Source organism: Oryza brachyantha, chromosome 8 (genome assembly GCF_000231095.2).
Source record: "Oryza brachyantha chromosome 8, ObraRS2, whole genome shotgun sequence".
NCBI classification, from domain to species: domain Eukaryota; kingdom Viridiplantae; phylum Streptophyta; class Magnoliopsida; order Poales; family Poaceae; genus Oryza; species Oryza brachyantha.
Window position 1 is genome coordinate 6,763,855 of NC_023170.2, and position 16,483 is coordinate 6,780,337.

At 51.5% G+C, this 16,483-nt stretch overlaps 1 protein-coding gene across 4 annotated transcripts; it reads right to left on the reverse strand.

The window, feature by feature from the left end:
* Positions 1–12,782: 12,782 nt before the first annotated feature.
* Positions 12,783–15,188, reverse strand: LOC102715045 (cystathionine gamma-synthase 1, chloroplastic-like). Of its 4 annotated transcripts, XR_005812353.1 has the most exons (5): positions 14,914–15,188; positions 14,537–14,826; positions 13,964–14,181; positions 13,733–13,794; positions 12,783–13,384 (listed from the first exon to the last, which is right to left on the reverse strand). XR_005812353.1 is itself a non-coding variant. In XM_015840365.2 (3 exons), the coding sequence occupies exons 1-3, from the start codon at positions 15,079–15,081 to the stop codon at positions 14,163–14,165; spliced, it is 477 nt and encodes a 158-aa protein (XP_015695851.1). In that variant the 5' UTR covers positions 15,082–15,188; the 3' UTR covers positions 13,836–14,162. The 4 variants fall into 4 exon arrangements, 1 of the variants encoding a protein (XP_015695851.1); XR_001550824.2 differs by having other exon boundaries at positions 12,783–13,794; XR_001550825.2 differs by having other exon boundaries at positions 12,783–13,794; positions 14,910–15,188.
* Between the last annotated feature and the right edge of the window lie 1,295 nt (positions 15,189–16,483).

Genomic DNA, 16,483 nt, shown 5'->3' on the forward strand with positions numbered 1-16,483 from the left:
CATGATAAGACCTTTCACCTAGCCCTCCCTAGACAATCGCACCACACTTCAGGTTTCACCCCCTCCTTTACACCAAGTCGGGCAGTCCCCTCTTGTGCCTTGGTAGATCCGGAAGCAGGAGAAGCTTTCGTTACACCACGATTGCCCGTCCATACTCCATCACGCCTACCCTTGCCTGGGTACGTCGAATAGGGACAAGCTAGATTACGAGTCTCACCGTTGCCCATTCTGGCTTGTGGTTAGTACGTGTAAGACCTTCAGGGTTTCCTGAGAACCGGTCCTTAATTGCCATGGGTGCGACTCTCAAAACCATGCACCCACAGCCCACCATAAGCAATATTTTAGTTGTATTAATCCACCTCGGGAAATGAATAATGATAACAACCATTGAAGGTGTACCAAAGTGCAACAATAATTAAATAATAATTGGTGATCTAGTTGAACTAAGCATGGCTAAGCATTGACTAACCCTAATTCTAGTCAAATTAACCCTAGGATGACAATAATAAATGGGAATCAACGGATATATTGGTAAATTCCCAATAGATAAATACAATAAATAGATTTGCATAAAACAATGCATGTTTGAATGTAAAAGCGGGGGATTTTATAAACATAGGTTCAATATGATCAAAGAAGGGTGCCACTTGCCTTGCTTAGACCCACGAGGAACTTCGGCGACGACTTCGAGAATGAACGGCGCTGCGACGGGGTCAAAACCTACGACAAACAAGGCAAAACAAGAAAAACAGGCTAAAAAACTACTGAAACAGAGAAAGAAACTATTTTTAATGGATTCTTGGTATTTTCCTAGATTTAATGAAACTTGAATGGACCTAAACGGAGACTAGATGAATTACTTATGAATTTTAGAAGTTTTCTGGGTTTTTAAACTAAACAGAAAAACCTTATTGATTTATTGCGCAATTAATCGGAGGGATGACGTCAGCGTAGGAGTGAGAGGAGGCTAACGGCTGGGGCCCATTTGTCAGTGGGAGAGAGGAGAGATTGAGGGGATGACACGTGGGCCGATCTGTCGGTGGGGCTTGTTGACAAGCAGACCCCACCGGTCAGTGAGTCAAAGCAGAGGAGAGGGAGGGGACTGCTTGGCCGAGCCGAGCGGCGCACGGGCTCGGGCAGCGGGGAGGCGGCGATGCGGTGGTGGCGGACGGCGGCGAAGGCCGGCGACGGGGACAGGGACCGACGACGAGCAGCGCGCGGCCAAAGGCCAGCGGCGCAAGACCGCGCATGGCCGAGCGGGTGTACAGCACGACGGCTAGCGAGCGAGCAGGGCGGAGGGCAGCGTCTGGGGACGACGCGGAGAGCGGCGACCGGCGGGTGACGCGGACCGGCGAGGGGCGGCACGGAGAACGGCGTCCGGTGGGTGACTCGGAGAGGAGGGCGACAGCGGCGGCACCGGCTCGGCGGCGAAGATCGCTCGATGGCAAAGACGGCCAGCAGAGGCAAGGTGAGGCAGCAAGGGGTGCGGTCGACGGTGCGACGTGGAGAGGCCGGTGGCGCGGCGTGGCGGGGGAAACTGCGCACGTGAGGGCGTGGCGCGACTGGTGGCAACCTGTCACGCCCTGAGTTTTACCCAAGCCAAGAATTAAATAAATAATGCATTAAAAATAATTTATTAATTAAAGTTCAGGAGAAACTCGGTGTAATAAATTAATTTAATTTAATTGGAAGCTTTTCGGATGTTCAAAAATGTCCCGAAAGCATTTTAAATGATTAACAGGATTTATATTTGAATTGCAGTCAATAAAATTTGGTCTAATAAACTTAATAAAAATCGGCAAAATTGGAGGCAATTTCTTTTTTTTTTCCCTCCTTCCTTTTTCCTTTCTTTTTCCCTTCTCCCTTTTTTTCCTTTTTCCCTTTTCTTTTCTCTTTTCCTTTTTCCTCTCCCTTGGCCGAACTCCTCCTCCTCCCTGTACGATCCTCTCCCCCTCCTCTCCAAGCCTTGCAGCCTCATCTCTATCTCCACCAAAAAAATCAATTCCAATTAATTCTAAATCTTATCTCTTTGAAACCTTATCTATTCCTTGTTAATAGGGGATGGATAACAAGATCTATCTCTAGCTTCCCCCTATAAATACCCCCTACACCCTTGTCTCTTTTCCCCGTCTCCCTCTCCCGTGCATCTCTAGTCGCCTCTTCCGCCTCCGCTATAGCTGTGCTGCCCCTATCCCAGCAGCTGCGCAGCAAGCCGCTAGCAGCCCTGCTGCATCCTTGTTCGCAGCACGTTGCCGGCTAGTCTCTCTCCACCAAATTTCAGGTTCGCATATATTTTATTCTTGCGAATCAATCTAAATTAATCTACCGTTTAATTGTTCAGGTTTTCTAGCCTAACAGCGAGGAACAACCACAATCCGTCGCTGATCTCTCCACCAAACCTCAGGTTTGCATACGTTTTATTCATGCAAATCAATCTATCGTTAATCTACCGTGTAATTGCTTAGGTTTTCCAATCTATTAGCTAGCGTGAGATTGATCTACGGTGCGGAATTCAATTTCGTAAACGTAGATTGGTTTAACCTTAAATTCATCTAATTCCAGTTTAGCGAGTCGTTAAATCTCAATTTAACGCGTCGTTAACTCCTGCCGTTGTTCCGCTAACAGTTCACGGGTCCACGTATCAGATCTAATTTGTCGTACGGATCTCTAATTCCTGCATGATTTGGTTCTGTCGTGTGAATGCGTGTACTGTCTGCAATTTCCCGAGTCGTGTCCCAACCGGCGCTCAAAGTCTACATCACCTCCCTCGGCCCACTCCTCCACCCTCTCCTCCCGGCGCAGCAAGCCACCGGCCCAGCCAGCCGGCCCGCTCAGCTCGCCTCAGCCTCTCTCCCATCCGCCTCTCCTCTCTCCCGAGCGTGGGCCGAGCCACAGCCCATAGCCACCACGCGCGCGCCAAGTCCAGGCTGCCTCCCCTCTCCTCCCGGGACACTGACAGGTGGTCCCCACCAGTCAGCCCCATCTTCCACCCCCAGTCGGCGCCTGCGCCCGCGCGCGTCGCGCCCGCGACTGCACCGGCCGCGCGCAGCCACTGTGCCGCTTTTCCCGGCCATGACCCGCGCCGCCGCCAACCACCCCCCGCTTTCGCCGCACCGCGTCCACCTGGCCACGCTAACCACCGCTCCGCCCTAAGCGTGCCGCCGCCGCATCGGCTCCCTATAAAATCCAACCCTCGTCCGCCGCTCGCCCCCTCCGGCTCGCCTTGGTTGCTCGACGTCGTGCCGTTCGGCCGATGCCGCCGCCACCCGATTCCGTCGCACGCCGCCGCTCCGGGCCGCACGCCACCTCCGCCTCGTCCACGCCGACCCGTTGCCGCCGTTCTCATCACCGGTGAGCCTCTCCCTTTCTCTCTTCCTCCCTCTTTTCGGCCGCCGTCATCGACGGATGTGTCGCCGTCGCGCGCACGCCGTTTGCCGCCGCCGACGCACCCTCTCGGGGCCGTCTCCATCGCCCCGCCATCGCCGCCGCGGAACCGCCGTCCTTCGCCGCCCTCCGCGCCGGATGCCGCCGCCCTCCTCTGCCTGCACCCCTCACTGCCACGGCACAAGCCGAGTACCCTTGATGTGTCGCCCGTTGTCGCGTCACCACCCCGCGCTTGCGCTGCGCCGCTTACGCCCACATCCTAGCCTCGCACTGCGCTAGCACCTTGCCACCGGCCACCCTTCGTCGCTGTGCTGCCTGCGTAGCTTCTCGCTACCTCCCGGCCACGCCGCCTCTCGCTGTGCCGCTTCCACTGCTGGCCGCCGCACCTCGCCTCTTCGTCGCCTCCCGCGTAGCCGCACTCGCCGCTGTGAGCCGCCCCTCGCTCGCCTCGCCACCGCGGCCTTGCGCCGTCGTCGGCACCGCCTCCCAACCGCACCTCCGCCCCCTTTCGGCCACACCGCCCTGCGCCCCGCGTGCCCGTCGGCTGCGCCGCGTCGGCTCTCCGCTGCCGCTGCGTCGTGCCTACGCCCACCGCCTCAGACCTGCTCTATCGCGCCTCGCCTGCATTCAGCGTCTCGTCGCCCGCGTCGGCCACGCCTCGTCGTGTGCCGCCGTTGCGCTGCGTCACGTGTGCGCCGCCGCCTCGCTCCCTCACGCCGGCGCAACAACCACTCTGCTTTCCCCGGGTGCCACCAACCGCCACCGCGAATTCTCCGGCCGTCCGCCACCTACTCACGCCACCCCGCCCGTGAGCGCCGCGAGCACGAGCCGTCGCCCGAGCCATGCCGCCGCGTCCCGCAACGGCCACGCGCAACCACCGGCCCGCTTCTCCCGGCCGCGTCCCGCTCCGACGCCAACCGCCGCCCGCACATCCCGGCGCCGAGTCCCGGCCACGCCACTAACGACCTCCCCGCCCTAGCCGGCTGCTCTTCCCGTATAAAGCCCCGCCACCACACGCCGCCATGCCCAAGCCTCGTCACCGCCGCCCCTAGCCGCCGATCGATCTCGCCGTCCGCGACCCGCCAACCTCGCCGCCGGCCGTCGTCCCGTGTCTCGCCGCCACGCCGAGTCACCGCCGCCTTTAACCCTATTGGTGAGCACCCGTGTTACCTCTCCCCTCCTCTTCCTCCCCTCCGCGCCGCCGTCGGGTCACCCTCGTCGCGACCGGCCACCGAGTACCGTCGTCCCGCCGTTGCTGCGCCTCTGCCCGGCGCCGCCGTAGCCATGCGGCCGCTGTGCCGCGACCGCCGACGTCTGTACTCGGCTTCCTCCATCGCGCGCCACCCGTTGTCGGTCGCGCGTTGACATCGTCGCCGCGTCGCCGTTGGTCTTCGCTGCCGTTGCAAGAGCTGCTCGGCCAACATCGCCGCCTCCGCCTCGTCCTGCTTCCCCGTCCTCTCTTCCTCCCGGCCGTGCTCAAGCGTCGACGCCGTCGATCTTCGTCGCCGCCGTCGTTGAGCCAAGCCGAGGCCGAGCGCCTGCGCTCTCCCCTCCCTCCTCTGCCCTCTCCCTCTGTCAAGTGAGCCCCGCCTAACATTCCTCTCCCTCTCTCCCTTTCTCTCTTTCCCCATGGGCCCCACATGTCATCCCATCCTTTCTTCTCTCTCTCACCGACGAGTGGGTCCCCTTTGTCAGTCCACTCTCTCCCCTCCCCTTAAGTCACTGTCCAGTGGGCCCACGCTGTCAACCTCACTCTCCCGAGGATGACGTCAGTGCTTCCAATAATTGCACAATAAATCAATTAAGGTTTCTGTTTAGTTTAAAAACACAGTTAATCTTCTAAAATTCATAAGTAATTCGTCTAGTCTCCGTTTAGGTCCAGTCAAGTTTCATTAAATCCAGAAAAATGCCAAGAATCCATTAAAAATAGTTTCTTTCTCTGTTTCAGTAGTTTTTTAGCCCGTTTTGTTTGTTTTGCCTCGTTTGTCGTAGGTTTTGACCCCGTCGCAGCGCCGTTCGTTCTCGAAGTCGTCGCCGAAGTTCCTCGTGGGTCTAAGCAAGGCAAGTGGCACCCTTCTTTGATCATATTGAACCTATGATTATAAAATCCCCCGCTTTTCCATTCAAACATGCATTGTATATTCAAATGTATTTACTTTATTTATCTATTGGGCATTTACCAATATATCCGTTGATTCCCATTTATTATTGTCATCCCAGGGTTAATTTGACTAGAATTAGGGTTAGTCAATGCTTAGCCATGCTTAGTTCAACTAGCTCACCAATTATTATTTAATTATTGTTGCACTTTGGTACACCTTCAATGGGTGTTATCATTACCCATTTTCCCGTTGTGGATTAATGACAACTAAAATATTGCTTATGGTGGGCTGTGGGTGCATGGTTTGAGAGTCGCACCTATGGCAATTAAGGACCGGTTCTCAGGAAACCCTAAAGGTCTTACACGTACTAACCACAAGCCAGAATGGGCAACGATGAGACTCGTAATCTAGGTTGTCCCTATTCGACGTACCCAGGCAAGGGTAGGCGTGATGGAGTATGGACGGGCAATCGTGGTGTAACGAAAGCTTCTCCTGCTTCCGGATCTACCAAGGCACAAGAGGGGATTGCCCGACTTGGTGTAAAGGAGGGGGTGAAACCTGAAGTGTGGTGCGATTGTCTAGGGAGGGCTGGGTGAAAGGTCTTATCATGGTTTCCGTACTGAGGTATCGTGGTGATACGTTGGGGCATGGTAACATGCTTGGCAGCCATGTCTTGTGGGTAAAGTTGTACACCTCTGCAGAGTAAAACTATTCGAATAGCCGTGCCCGCGGTTATTGGGCGAACTGACAGACTCACTGGGATTAGATGAACCTCTTTAATAATTTTATTAATCTTGGAACTGGTTTGACCCTGCGCAATGTGGTGTAACGTTGGCAGTGGTTTGGGTCTGTCGCAACGTGGTTTAACGTTGGACAGAGGGTTGACCCTGTCGCTACGTGGTGTAACGTTCGACAGCGGTCTGGGCCTGTTGCAACGTGGTGTAACGTTGGACAGTGGATGATTATTTTAATTGTTTACTTTACTTTTATTTCAGTCTATTCTATTTACTGTTTTGCTAAATTACTGCAGCTTTTGTGCAAGTTAACCTTAGCCTTTCCTTGTTACCCTGTTGCATTCATTATTCTTCCTCTCTTGGGTGTTACTTGTTGAGTACGGTGGTTTGTACTCAGCCTTGCTTAATTTTCCCCCACCAGAGCAAGTGCCGGAGCCTGTGTCAGAAGAAGGTTGTTCCGAAGGTTAAAGTGAGGTTCAGTCCGCCGTCGAGAATGCCTGTGGTGTGGAGCCGTCTTCGCTAGCTGAAGCTAAAGATTAGATGGTTTAGTTTGTTTTCCTTTTCCGCTGCATTTCGATAGATAATTGGTTTTACTTGTTTTTAAGTCGTGGAACTGTGTATTGATTTGTCATAGTGTGTACTCAGGCTGATGCCTGGACCGAGATTTAATACATGCTATTGTTCAGAAATTTGGTGTAAATTTCTGGGCGTCACACAACCGGCGACGGCGACGACCCTTGGTGGCGCACGGCGGCGAGGAGGACCAACGGCGTCGACACGCGAGCACGAGCCTGGAAGAAGAGAGGACGGGGAAGGAGGAAGAGGCGATGGCATCGGCCAAGCGGCTCGGGTGATGGCGCGGGCTCGGTGACGGCGAGATCGAGAGCGGCGGTGGCGCGGCCAGATGGCGACAGGGATGCACGGCACACGCACGCCCTCGGTGACGCGCGGCGAAAACAGAGGAAGGGAGAAGGGAGAGAGGAGGAAGGAGATGCTCACCGGGGTGGTGGGACAGCGAGAGGCGGTAGTGATGGCCGGCGGAGGTGCACGGCGAAGGCGACGTTCGGCCACGGCGATCGGCGACGTGGTCTCGACGGCGGTGAGAGGCGAGCGCGAGAGGGAGCGAAGGGGCGGCAGCGCGGCCAGGGGAGGAATTTATTGGGCGGCCGCCGCGTAGGGCGGGGAGGTGGTTGGTAGCGGCGGCGTGGCACGCGCATGGCGCGCGCGGTGGTTGCGCGGCGCTGGCGGAAAAAGTGGCCCGTCTGTTGGGCCGGCACAAGTGGAGCGGCGGCCGGCGCGTGCTACAGTCGGGCTAGCACGGCCAGCGCGACGGTGGAGCAGCGCGACAGTGAGGCGAGGACGCGGCGCGACTACGCGGGCGAGCGGAGGACGGGGACAGTGGCGCGAGCACAAGGGCGCGGCGCCGGCTGGGGCGGGGAGGTAGTTAGCGGCGTGGCCGGGATGCAGCGCCGGGATCTCCGGGCGGCGGTTGGCGGTGGCCGGGGAAAGCGGAAGGAGGGTGCGGCGGCGCGAGCAGCACGCGCGCGCGTATGCGGCAGCACCGCGCGCTGTGAGCGACAGCTCGGGCGCGCGACAAGGCGACGTGAGTAGGAGGCAAGGGCGCGACGCAATGAAGCCGGGGAGGACGGTGAAGGCGGCGGCCGGCAGCACACAGCCACGACGACGTCGAGACCGACATGCGGTGCGACTGAGAGGGAGCAGAGTGGCATCCGTGACGCGACGGCACGGTGCACGGCGAGGCGGCGGGGACGAAAGGGAGCACGAGGGAAGAGTAAGGTGGTGGCGTCGGCCAAGCAGCGGAGCAGCATGGCGGCCGAGCGGCGGACGCGACCGGAGCGGTGGCGCACGACGGCGGTGCAACCGGAGCGACGGCGCAACCGAAGCGACGGCGGCACAGGCGCGGCGAGGGAGAGCAACAGCGCGATGGCGTCGACGCAGTGGCAAAGCGGTTCGGTGCACGTGAGTGGCACACAGCTTGGTGGCCAAGTCACGGCGCGACAACGGCGACGAGCGGACGCGGCGCGACAGCGAGGAGCGCGTGCGGCGGCGAAGCGCGGGTGCGAGGACGTGGCGCGTGACGCAGCGGCAACGGCCACGGTGACGGCGAGGTGGCAAGTCGCGGCGCGGGCGCGAGCACGGCGAGGCGTCGGGGACACGGCGCGACTGCGCGGATGCGACGCATGGTGGGGTGGCGGATGACCGACGATGGCCGTTGACCGGCGGGCGAAGGCGCAAAGGTGGAGACCGGTGGCGATGGCCGACGGCAAGGAGCAACACCCGACGGTGAATGCGGCGGCGACACGACGGGAACACCGGGCGGCTCGGGGAGGCGACGACGACAAGACGGGCGCGGCGGCGCGACGACGCTCCGACGATGGCGGGGTTGCGTCGGTGTCGGCCGGAGGAGCTAGACGGGCCTGACAGATGGGGCACACCTGTCGATGTCCTGGGAGAGGGAGAGGGAGGCGAAGAGGACTTGGGGCACGGTGGTTTGTACTCAGCCTTGCTTAATTTTTCCCCCACCAGAGCCTGTGTCAGAAGAAGGTTGTTCCAAAGGTTGAAGTAAGGTTCAGTCCGCCGTCGAGAGTGCCTGTGGTGTGGAGCCGTCTTCGCTAGCTGAAGCTGAAGATTAGATGGTTTAGTTTGTTTTCCTTTTCCGCTGCATTTCGATAGATAATTGTTTTTATTTGTTTTTAAGTCGTGGAACTGTGTATTAGTTTGTCATAGTGTGTACTCGGGCTGATGCCTGGACCGAGATTTAATACATGCTATTGTTCAGAAATTTGGTGTAAATTTCTGGGCGTGACAGATGGGGATGCTCACCGGCGGCGGCGAGAGCGCGGACGGGTCGACGAGATCGAGGCGAAGGTGGCGACGCGGGTTGGAGCAGGAGATCGGCAACGGCGGTGGAGAGGTTGGAGGAGCTGCGGCGGGCGCGAGGCGTCCACCGGCGACGACGAGAGCCCGGGAGAGGTTGGCGACGCCGAGGCGGAGACGATGACGCGGCTAGGCGGCGACGATCGGCGACTGGTGGCGAGATTGCGCGGCGGTGGCGAACGGCGACAGCGCGGCGGCGACTCGAGCGACGACGGAAAGTGAGCGACGGCGCGCGGCGGCTCGGGATTTATAGGGTGGCGGCACCGGCTAGGGCGGGCGGAGGTTGGAGACCGAGTCGGGGACGACGCGGTCTCGGCGGCGGCGGTTGCGGCGGCGGTTGTTGCGGTGGCGGCGGCGCGGAGTCGGACTCAACGCGGGGACGGCGCGACGCGGGCTGGCGTGGAGGAGGCGAAACGGTCACTGACAGGTGGGCCCCACCTGTCAGTGGCGCGAGAGAGGAGGGAGGCAGCGCGGACTCGCGGGCGAGCGCGGCGCGGCGAGCTGGGCCGAGCGGCGGCCCAGGCGGAGGAAGGAGCACGCGCGGACGGTGGCCGGCTCGGCTGGGCCGGCCGAGGGGGAGTGGTGGGCCGGCTCGGCTGGGCCGGCCCGGGAAGGAAGAAAAAAGGAAAAAAAAGAAAAAGAAAAAAGGAAAGAGAAAAGGAGAGGGAGGAAAATTGGACTTCGGCCCAATTTGAGAAGGAAGGGAAAAAGAAAGGAAAAAGGAGGGAAAAAGGAAAACCCCACTTTTGCCGAATTTTAAATTAAATTTGATTGGTCGAATTTTATACTTCTGCAATTTGAATTTAAATCCAGTTAATCGATTTGTGAGCCTCGATTTAATTAAATTAGGTTCTTTTAGAGGGATTCTTCCTGAGTTAATTAAGCCAATTGTTATTTACGGATTTCCTTTTTACGGTTTAGGCTTAGGACGAAACTCCGGGCGTGACACACCCTCCCCTCTCCCCTCTCACCGATAGGTGGACCCCACCCATCGGTGCCACCTCCCTCTCTGCTGATGTCGGCGTCTCGCTTTATTGTGCGATTAATTCATTTAAGGTTTTCTATTTAGTTTTGAAACACAATTTGCTTCTAAAGTTCATAACTGTTCATCCGATATCCGTTTTAATCCATTCAAATTTCATTAAATTCATGAAAATACCAAGAATCTATTAAAAATATACTCTTGTGCTATTTTAGTAGAGTTTGTGCGTGTTTTATTTATTTTTGTGCTTTGTCGCTTAGATTCGGAGCTCATCGACGCACCGATTTACTTTGAAATCATCGTCGAAGTACCCCAGGGAGCAGAGGAAGGCAAGTGACATTCATCTTCGATTATATTGATCCTATTATTGCAAAATCTCCACTTTATTCATTCAAACTTGCATTGTTTTATTTAAAGTATTTATTGTATCTATTTTATGGGTAACCTATTATTATGTTGTTGTTTATCTCTCTTTATTTATGTCATACCAGGGGTAATTTGAGTAGAGTTAGGCCTAACTTATGGTTAGCTTTGCTTAAAACGAGTAGCTCATAGGATCACACATTAATCATTACTAGTTGTGAATAGTTGTTGATGATGATTTAATACCGGTGAGGGTTAATGTTAACTAAACTATTGATAATGGTGGCTATAGGTACATGGTTTTGAGAGTCGCGCCAATGATAATTAAGGATCGGTTCGCAAGAAACCCTGAAAGTTATTCTAGTGCTAACAACAAGCCAGTATGGGCAACGGTGGGATTGCAAACTATTCAAGATACACAGGCTAGGGTGAGCATGATGGGGTATGGATGGACCCTGTGATGGTCTATGCTACTTCTGGATTCGCCTATGCACAAGAGGGGGCTACCCGACTTGGTTTAAAAGGAGGGATTGAATTCTGCAGTGTAGTGCGATTGAATATGCGACGGGTCCTATCACATGTTCTTTTCTGGTACGCCATGGTGGTATGTCGGCACACGTTCAAGTGTAGTGAAACTGTGTATTGTGGGTACAGTAGTACACCTCCAATCAGAGTAAATCTATTCGAATAGTCGTGCCCACGGTTAAGGGCGAACTACCAAATTCCCTGTGATTAGCCGAACCATTAATAACTTGATTAAGTACTAGTTTGGAACTATTGCAACATGGTGTAATGTTTAGTAGTGATTGGTCTGTTGCAACATGGTGTAATGTTCGACAGTGATGTTTGTACTTTAGAAATGTTTACCTATTTATTTATTTATGCTATTCTATTTAAGTCTCTGTTATTTATTAAATACTACTTTATGCAATTAACCTTAGCCAATTCCTTGTGATCCATTACATCTTTTATTATTCCTTTTCATGCAACTTATTGAGTACAGTGGTTTGTACTCAGCCTTGCATAATTTTCACCTTCAGAGTTAGAGATCAAATCCGATGGAGGTGACTCTCAGGAGTAGGTTGTCCGCCGTCAAGACGTTGCCTGTGGACTAGAGACGTGCTACACCGGAGCTAGTCTACGTTAACTTTCTGTTGCATTTTCGTTAGATTAATTGTTATATTTTTAGTTGTTTTTAAGAACGATGATGATGTAATCAACATTGTCTATTTGTGTACGCTAGCTAGTCTTAGACAGAGGTTTTAATACGCATTTAAGTTCAAAAATTTAAGTGGAATTTCTGAGCGTGACAATCGCCACGGTCACCACGAGATCTAGTAGCCTCCTAACTGGGGCAGTCAGATCCACCCTCCAAGTGGTCGCGGCTATGGAGGCGATGGTCGTCAGATCCAGCCTCCTCCAAGGTCAATGGCGGACCTGGCACTGGCAGCCTCCTTTTTTGGCACCGGTGCTGTCCGTGTTGAAAGTAGTGCTTCTTGGGAAACGTTGAGTGAAGGAGATAAGATAGAAAACATGAGCGATTGTGGTGACTAACGAGTTGTGGATAGCGACATAGACATGTTACACCCAATTTCACATCTCAAATGGGTCAACTTTATCATCCATCACTGATGAGTGATCCTACCTATGATGGTTAATTTTTTGATACCTGGAACTGATATGATGTCACATGTGCCAGGTCTAGCGTCTAGAACCAACATAGGTGATATATGTAAGCTCTGAAGCTCATTCCATCATATATAAAAGGCAATCCATGACATGTCATATTGTACCACCTAATTTTAAACAGGTTATTTCTTGACCAGTCAGATATAAGGTTATCTTAGACAAGACACTCACCCATCGAAGATGACTTGTTAGGATAGTAGCTTCTGTAGTGGTGAAATGTCATAGTTAGTGAGATGGTGTAGTATCAACGCCTAGTTGATGAATACCATGTTGCAAACTGTTCATGGTTGTTCCACGTCAGAGGACTAAGGTGTGTTCTCGGTTTTTCCCATGGCCGCAACTGCATGACCGTGTGGTTGTTCTTTTTGTGCTCAGCACATCGTGCTATTGTGATGACTAACAAAAGGCAACAGCACTAATGATGCATCTGGTGCTACCACTGGTGGGAGCACAAAAACGTAAAAACGATATTGAGTTAGTTGCCCGCCATGGTAATTATTAGTGTAGTTTTGTTGGTATTTCTAATTCATGCTACGATGTAAAACAGTGGCAGAACCAGGAATAAAAAACAGATGGGACGGATTTGATAAGGACAAATAAACGTAATCCATACCATAAATTTCACCACACACTAATATATATTTATATATATTTCACTTTGCGCTAAAAGATAGCAGAAGAACTATCAAGTTACAAAAGGAAAATCAGTTCGATAGCTAACTAGTCAAATATCTTTTAAAAATTGGTTAATACATGAGAAGACATACTACAAATAAATCACTTAACATTTTTACGGTCTCTAGAAGTCTTGTATAAATCTATTCTCCGATCACCTGTGGCTTGAAACATGTTTTTACCTTTTCAAAATCAAGACATCTAAAAATGTCCTTCTCAATATATCATAATATCAAGTCGTTGAGTCATTCATCAGGCATCCAGTTATGCAAACTAGTCTTGAGTATATTCATAGCCGAGAAGGCTCTTTATTGCTGGTTAATTTGTGTTGCTCGTCAATTGTTGCATCCTTCCATAGTGCCGCCCTCCTACAGCCTACCCAATAATTTTACCGTCTTCTTGTTCCCTGGTGGGCTGCTTGTTTTCTGCTTGTTGCCTCCCTTAGTTGGGAAGCAGACTTAGCATGTAGGGGCCTGGGGCAACGCGGACCATAGCTGGGCCAGTCGTCCCATGCTGCCCAATGGGCAGTTCCGCCCATGGATATGAAGTTTCATTCACTGTGAGTTGTTCCAAAATTAGTGTCCATGAAAAGTGTTGTAAATATCAGATCTATTACTTATCTTATCTTATATATAGACACTATGGGTACGTATATTTAGATTAATCAAACATATATATTAGCCAATTCAAAAATGCTATTACCTTTTGATTGGACTATAATATTAGTAATTTACTCTACTGGTTCGTAGGGTCTAGGATATAACTATATTGTGCATTTTTTGACCATGTGGCTTATAATCCTGTTATGTTTAGGATATAACACTTGCAGCACCAAAAAAATCTAAGGTCCAGGTTCTGGTTCCCTCCACACCAGCAGGACATGCAGCACCAAAAAAATGAAGCACCTGAAACAACTTGTTGTTTGATTCCAGAAGCAAAGGCAACAAAAATTGAACACCAACAGGAGCTGCAACAAAAAAACAGGTACCAAAAACAAATTATGCCACTATCAATTAGGCACTCCAGCACCAAAACAACATATAGGTTGCAACATGAAAAGATTAGTTTCCGGATAATTATATTTGATTACCAAAAGAACACCAATACAACCACTGCCAAGATAGAAGAATCATCACCTTAGCAATGTCATCATGAAACAAATCTTGTTCACCGGCATCATCATGCAAAGGATCATAATTAGCATCTTCTCTATTTCTCTCATTTGTCTTCTTGTTTTTAGAATTGGTAGCTGTTCTTTGTCCATTAGGGGTGTAAGCAGGAAGACCAAGTTGCTGGATGCTTGCACTGTTTGCCATGCATCTGAGGCGCAACTCTTCATATGGATGTGGCGGTTCTAGGTTGAGAAAAAACATGAACAGATTAGGGACCTACTAGGAAGAAATAATGTCACACGAGATTAAAAATGTAGGGACTCGAGCTGGAACGGAAAAGATGTTGAAACATACAAGCTACTTGTTCACAATAGTCATGATTAATTAAAACAAGATGTTGAATGAAAGTGACCCTCTAAATATTCGCGTGTAAAAGTTGTATTCACAAATTAATTTTCATTTGTAGCTTTTCTCCAAAAAAAAACTAAACGATCAGCCCTTTCATGATTTCAATATATCTAAGTTATAAATTCAGATAAATATGTACTAATATATGTACATACATATAGTCATCCTAGTGGTTGTGTGTATGGTTACCGGATTGATGGCGCACCAAGGTCGTGGTACCACACGCGTATCCTTGAGATGAGCACCTCCGAGCCGCTAACGCAGCCGACGATGACGTCCTGGTGGCTGGCGATGTACTTGGTGGCGGAGTGGAGGACGACGTCGGCACCGAGGGTGAGCGGCTTCTGGTTGATGGGCGACGCCAGCGTGCTGTCGATGCACACCAGCTCGCCACACTGGTGACACAGCTCGGCGACCCGCCGCACGTCGACGACCTTCAGGTGAGGCTTCGTCAGCGAGTCGGCGTAGAACATCGTCACCTGCATATAAACATACAAATCTTGTCAGCAAAAATAATTATGAACATGGTATTTAGAGTGTTAAACGTGCATCAAATCATCACTTGCGTTGCCCTGATCAAGAATGGATTCCAACGCCTTCGTCCTCTCGAGAGCGCTGATCTTCTCCTCCAGCACATTCACCGTGGGGTTGCCGTACCAGCCGTACTCGAAGCTCTGCCGCCGCCCTTCCCGGAACGCGACGAGGTCGGCCGAGTCCCTGAACCAGTGCGTCATGCCGCTCACTCCGTCCCGACATATTTCCGCAAGGAGTCCTAGCCAGCGTGGTGAGACAGCGACTGGGCAGGAGGAGATGGGGGCGCGCCGGAGGTGGAGGGGATGGTGGTGCGGCGGCCGGCGGAGGTGGTGGAGGGGATGGGGCGCAGCGGCCCGCGGAGGTGGTGGAGGGGATGGGGACGCGACGGCCGGCGGAAGTGGTGGAGGGGATGGGTGTGCGGCAGCCGGCGGAGGTGGAGGAGATGGCGGTGCGGTGGCCGCCGGAGGTGGTGGAGGCCGGGGACGGGGGCGCGACGGCCGGCGGAGGGGACGGGGGCGCAACGGCCGGCAGGGGTGGAGGAGGCGGCAGCCGACCGAACTGTAGGAGGCGGCGGCAGTGGAACTGGAGGGATGAGGAGGCGCTACATGTGAGTGACCTAGGGTTTTCAGGGGCATACGAGGGCAAGATAATTACGATCCTATCCTTTTTATTTTGGCTGATGATATAACACAGTCTGGTAATTTTTTTGGATATGGAGGGGTAGTAGAGTCAATCTACTCGAAAAGTTTTTTAGGTTGGCGCCAGGCAGCGAAATTTTTTGGAATACCGCCACTGAATTAGGCCCACACGACATTTTTTTCCTTTTATTTTATTATACCATTGTGAACTAAAACACAAAAATTATACTAAATCAATTCATATGAAAAATTTACCAAAAAGAAAGTTGTAGAACTCATTGAGATCTACAATTTTTCTTTTGGTCATTTCTCCATCTGAGTTTGGTTGGACTATATAAAATTTGAATTTTAAATTATGATAACTTCAAAAAATATTTTTAAATACTAAAAATTTCAACTGAAAAAGTCATCAACAACAAAGTTGTATAAATCATCAATATTTATAACTTTTGTTTCGGTCATTTTGCTATATGACTTTGTTTCAATAATTTGAATTTGAATTTCAAATTATTGCAACTTCAAACAACCTTTTCAAATAATAAATGATTTCAACTGAAAAAATCATCAACATCAAAGTTGTATAACTTATCAAGATCTATAACTTTTATTTGGGTCATTTCTATATCCAATAAAGCGGTTTGTAACATTGTTCACAAAATGCACATATCTCTCACATAGTTTATAAACTATAACAGAGATATGTTAATTTTATGAACAATAATACTATTACTTTGTCGGATGAAGAAATGATCAAAATAAAAGTTATAGATATTGATGAGTTATACAATTTTTTATTGGTGACTTTTTCAGTTGAAATCATTTAGTATTTGAAAATATTATTTGAAGTTGTCAAAATTTGAAATTCAAATTTGAATTATTGAAACAAAGTCATATAGCAAAATGGACAAAACAAAATTTTTTAGATCTCGATAAGTTACACAGCTTTACTGTTAACAATTTTTTC

Excerpts from the sequence above, each read along its gene's own strand:
- LOC102715045 (XM_015840365.2), bottom strand. The coding sequence starts at position 15,081 with ATGACGCACTGGTTCAGGGACTCGGCCGACCTCGTCGCGTTCCGGGAA. Across the intron at positions 14,827-14,913 it reads CCATTCTTGATCAGGGCAAC|GTGACGATGTTCTACGCCGA; the intron begins GCAAGTGATGAT and ends GTTTATATGCAG.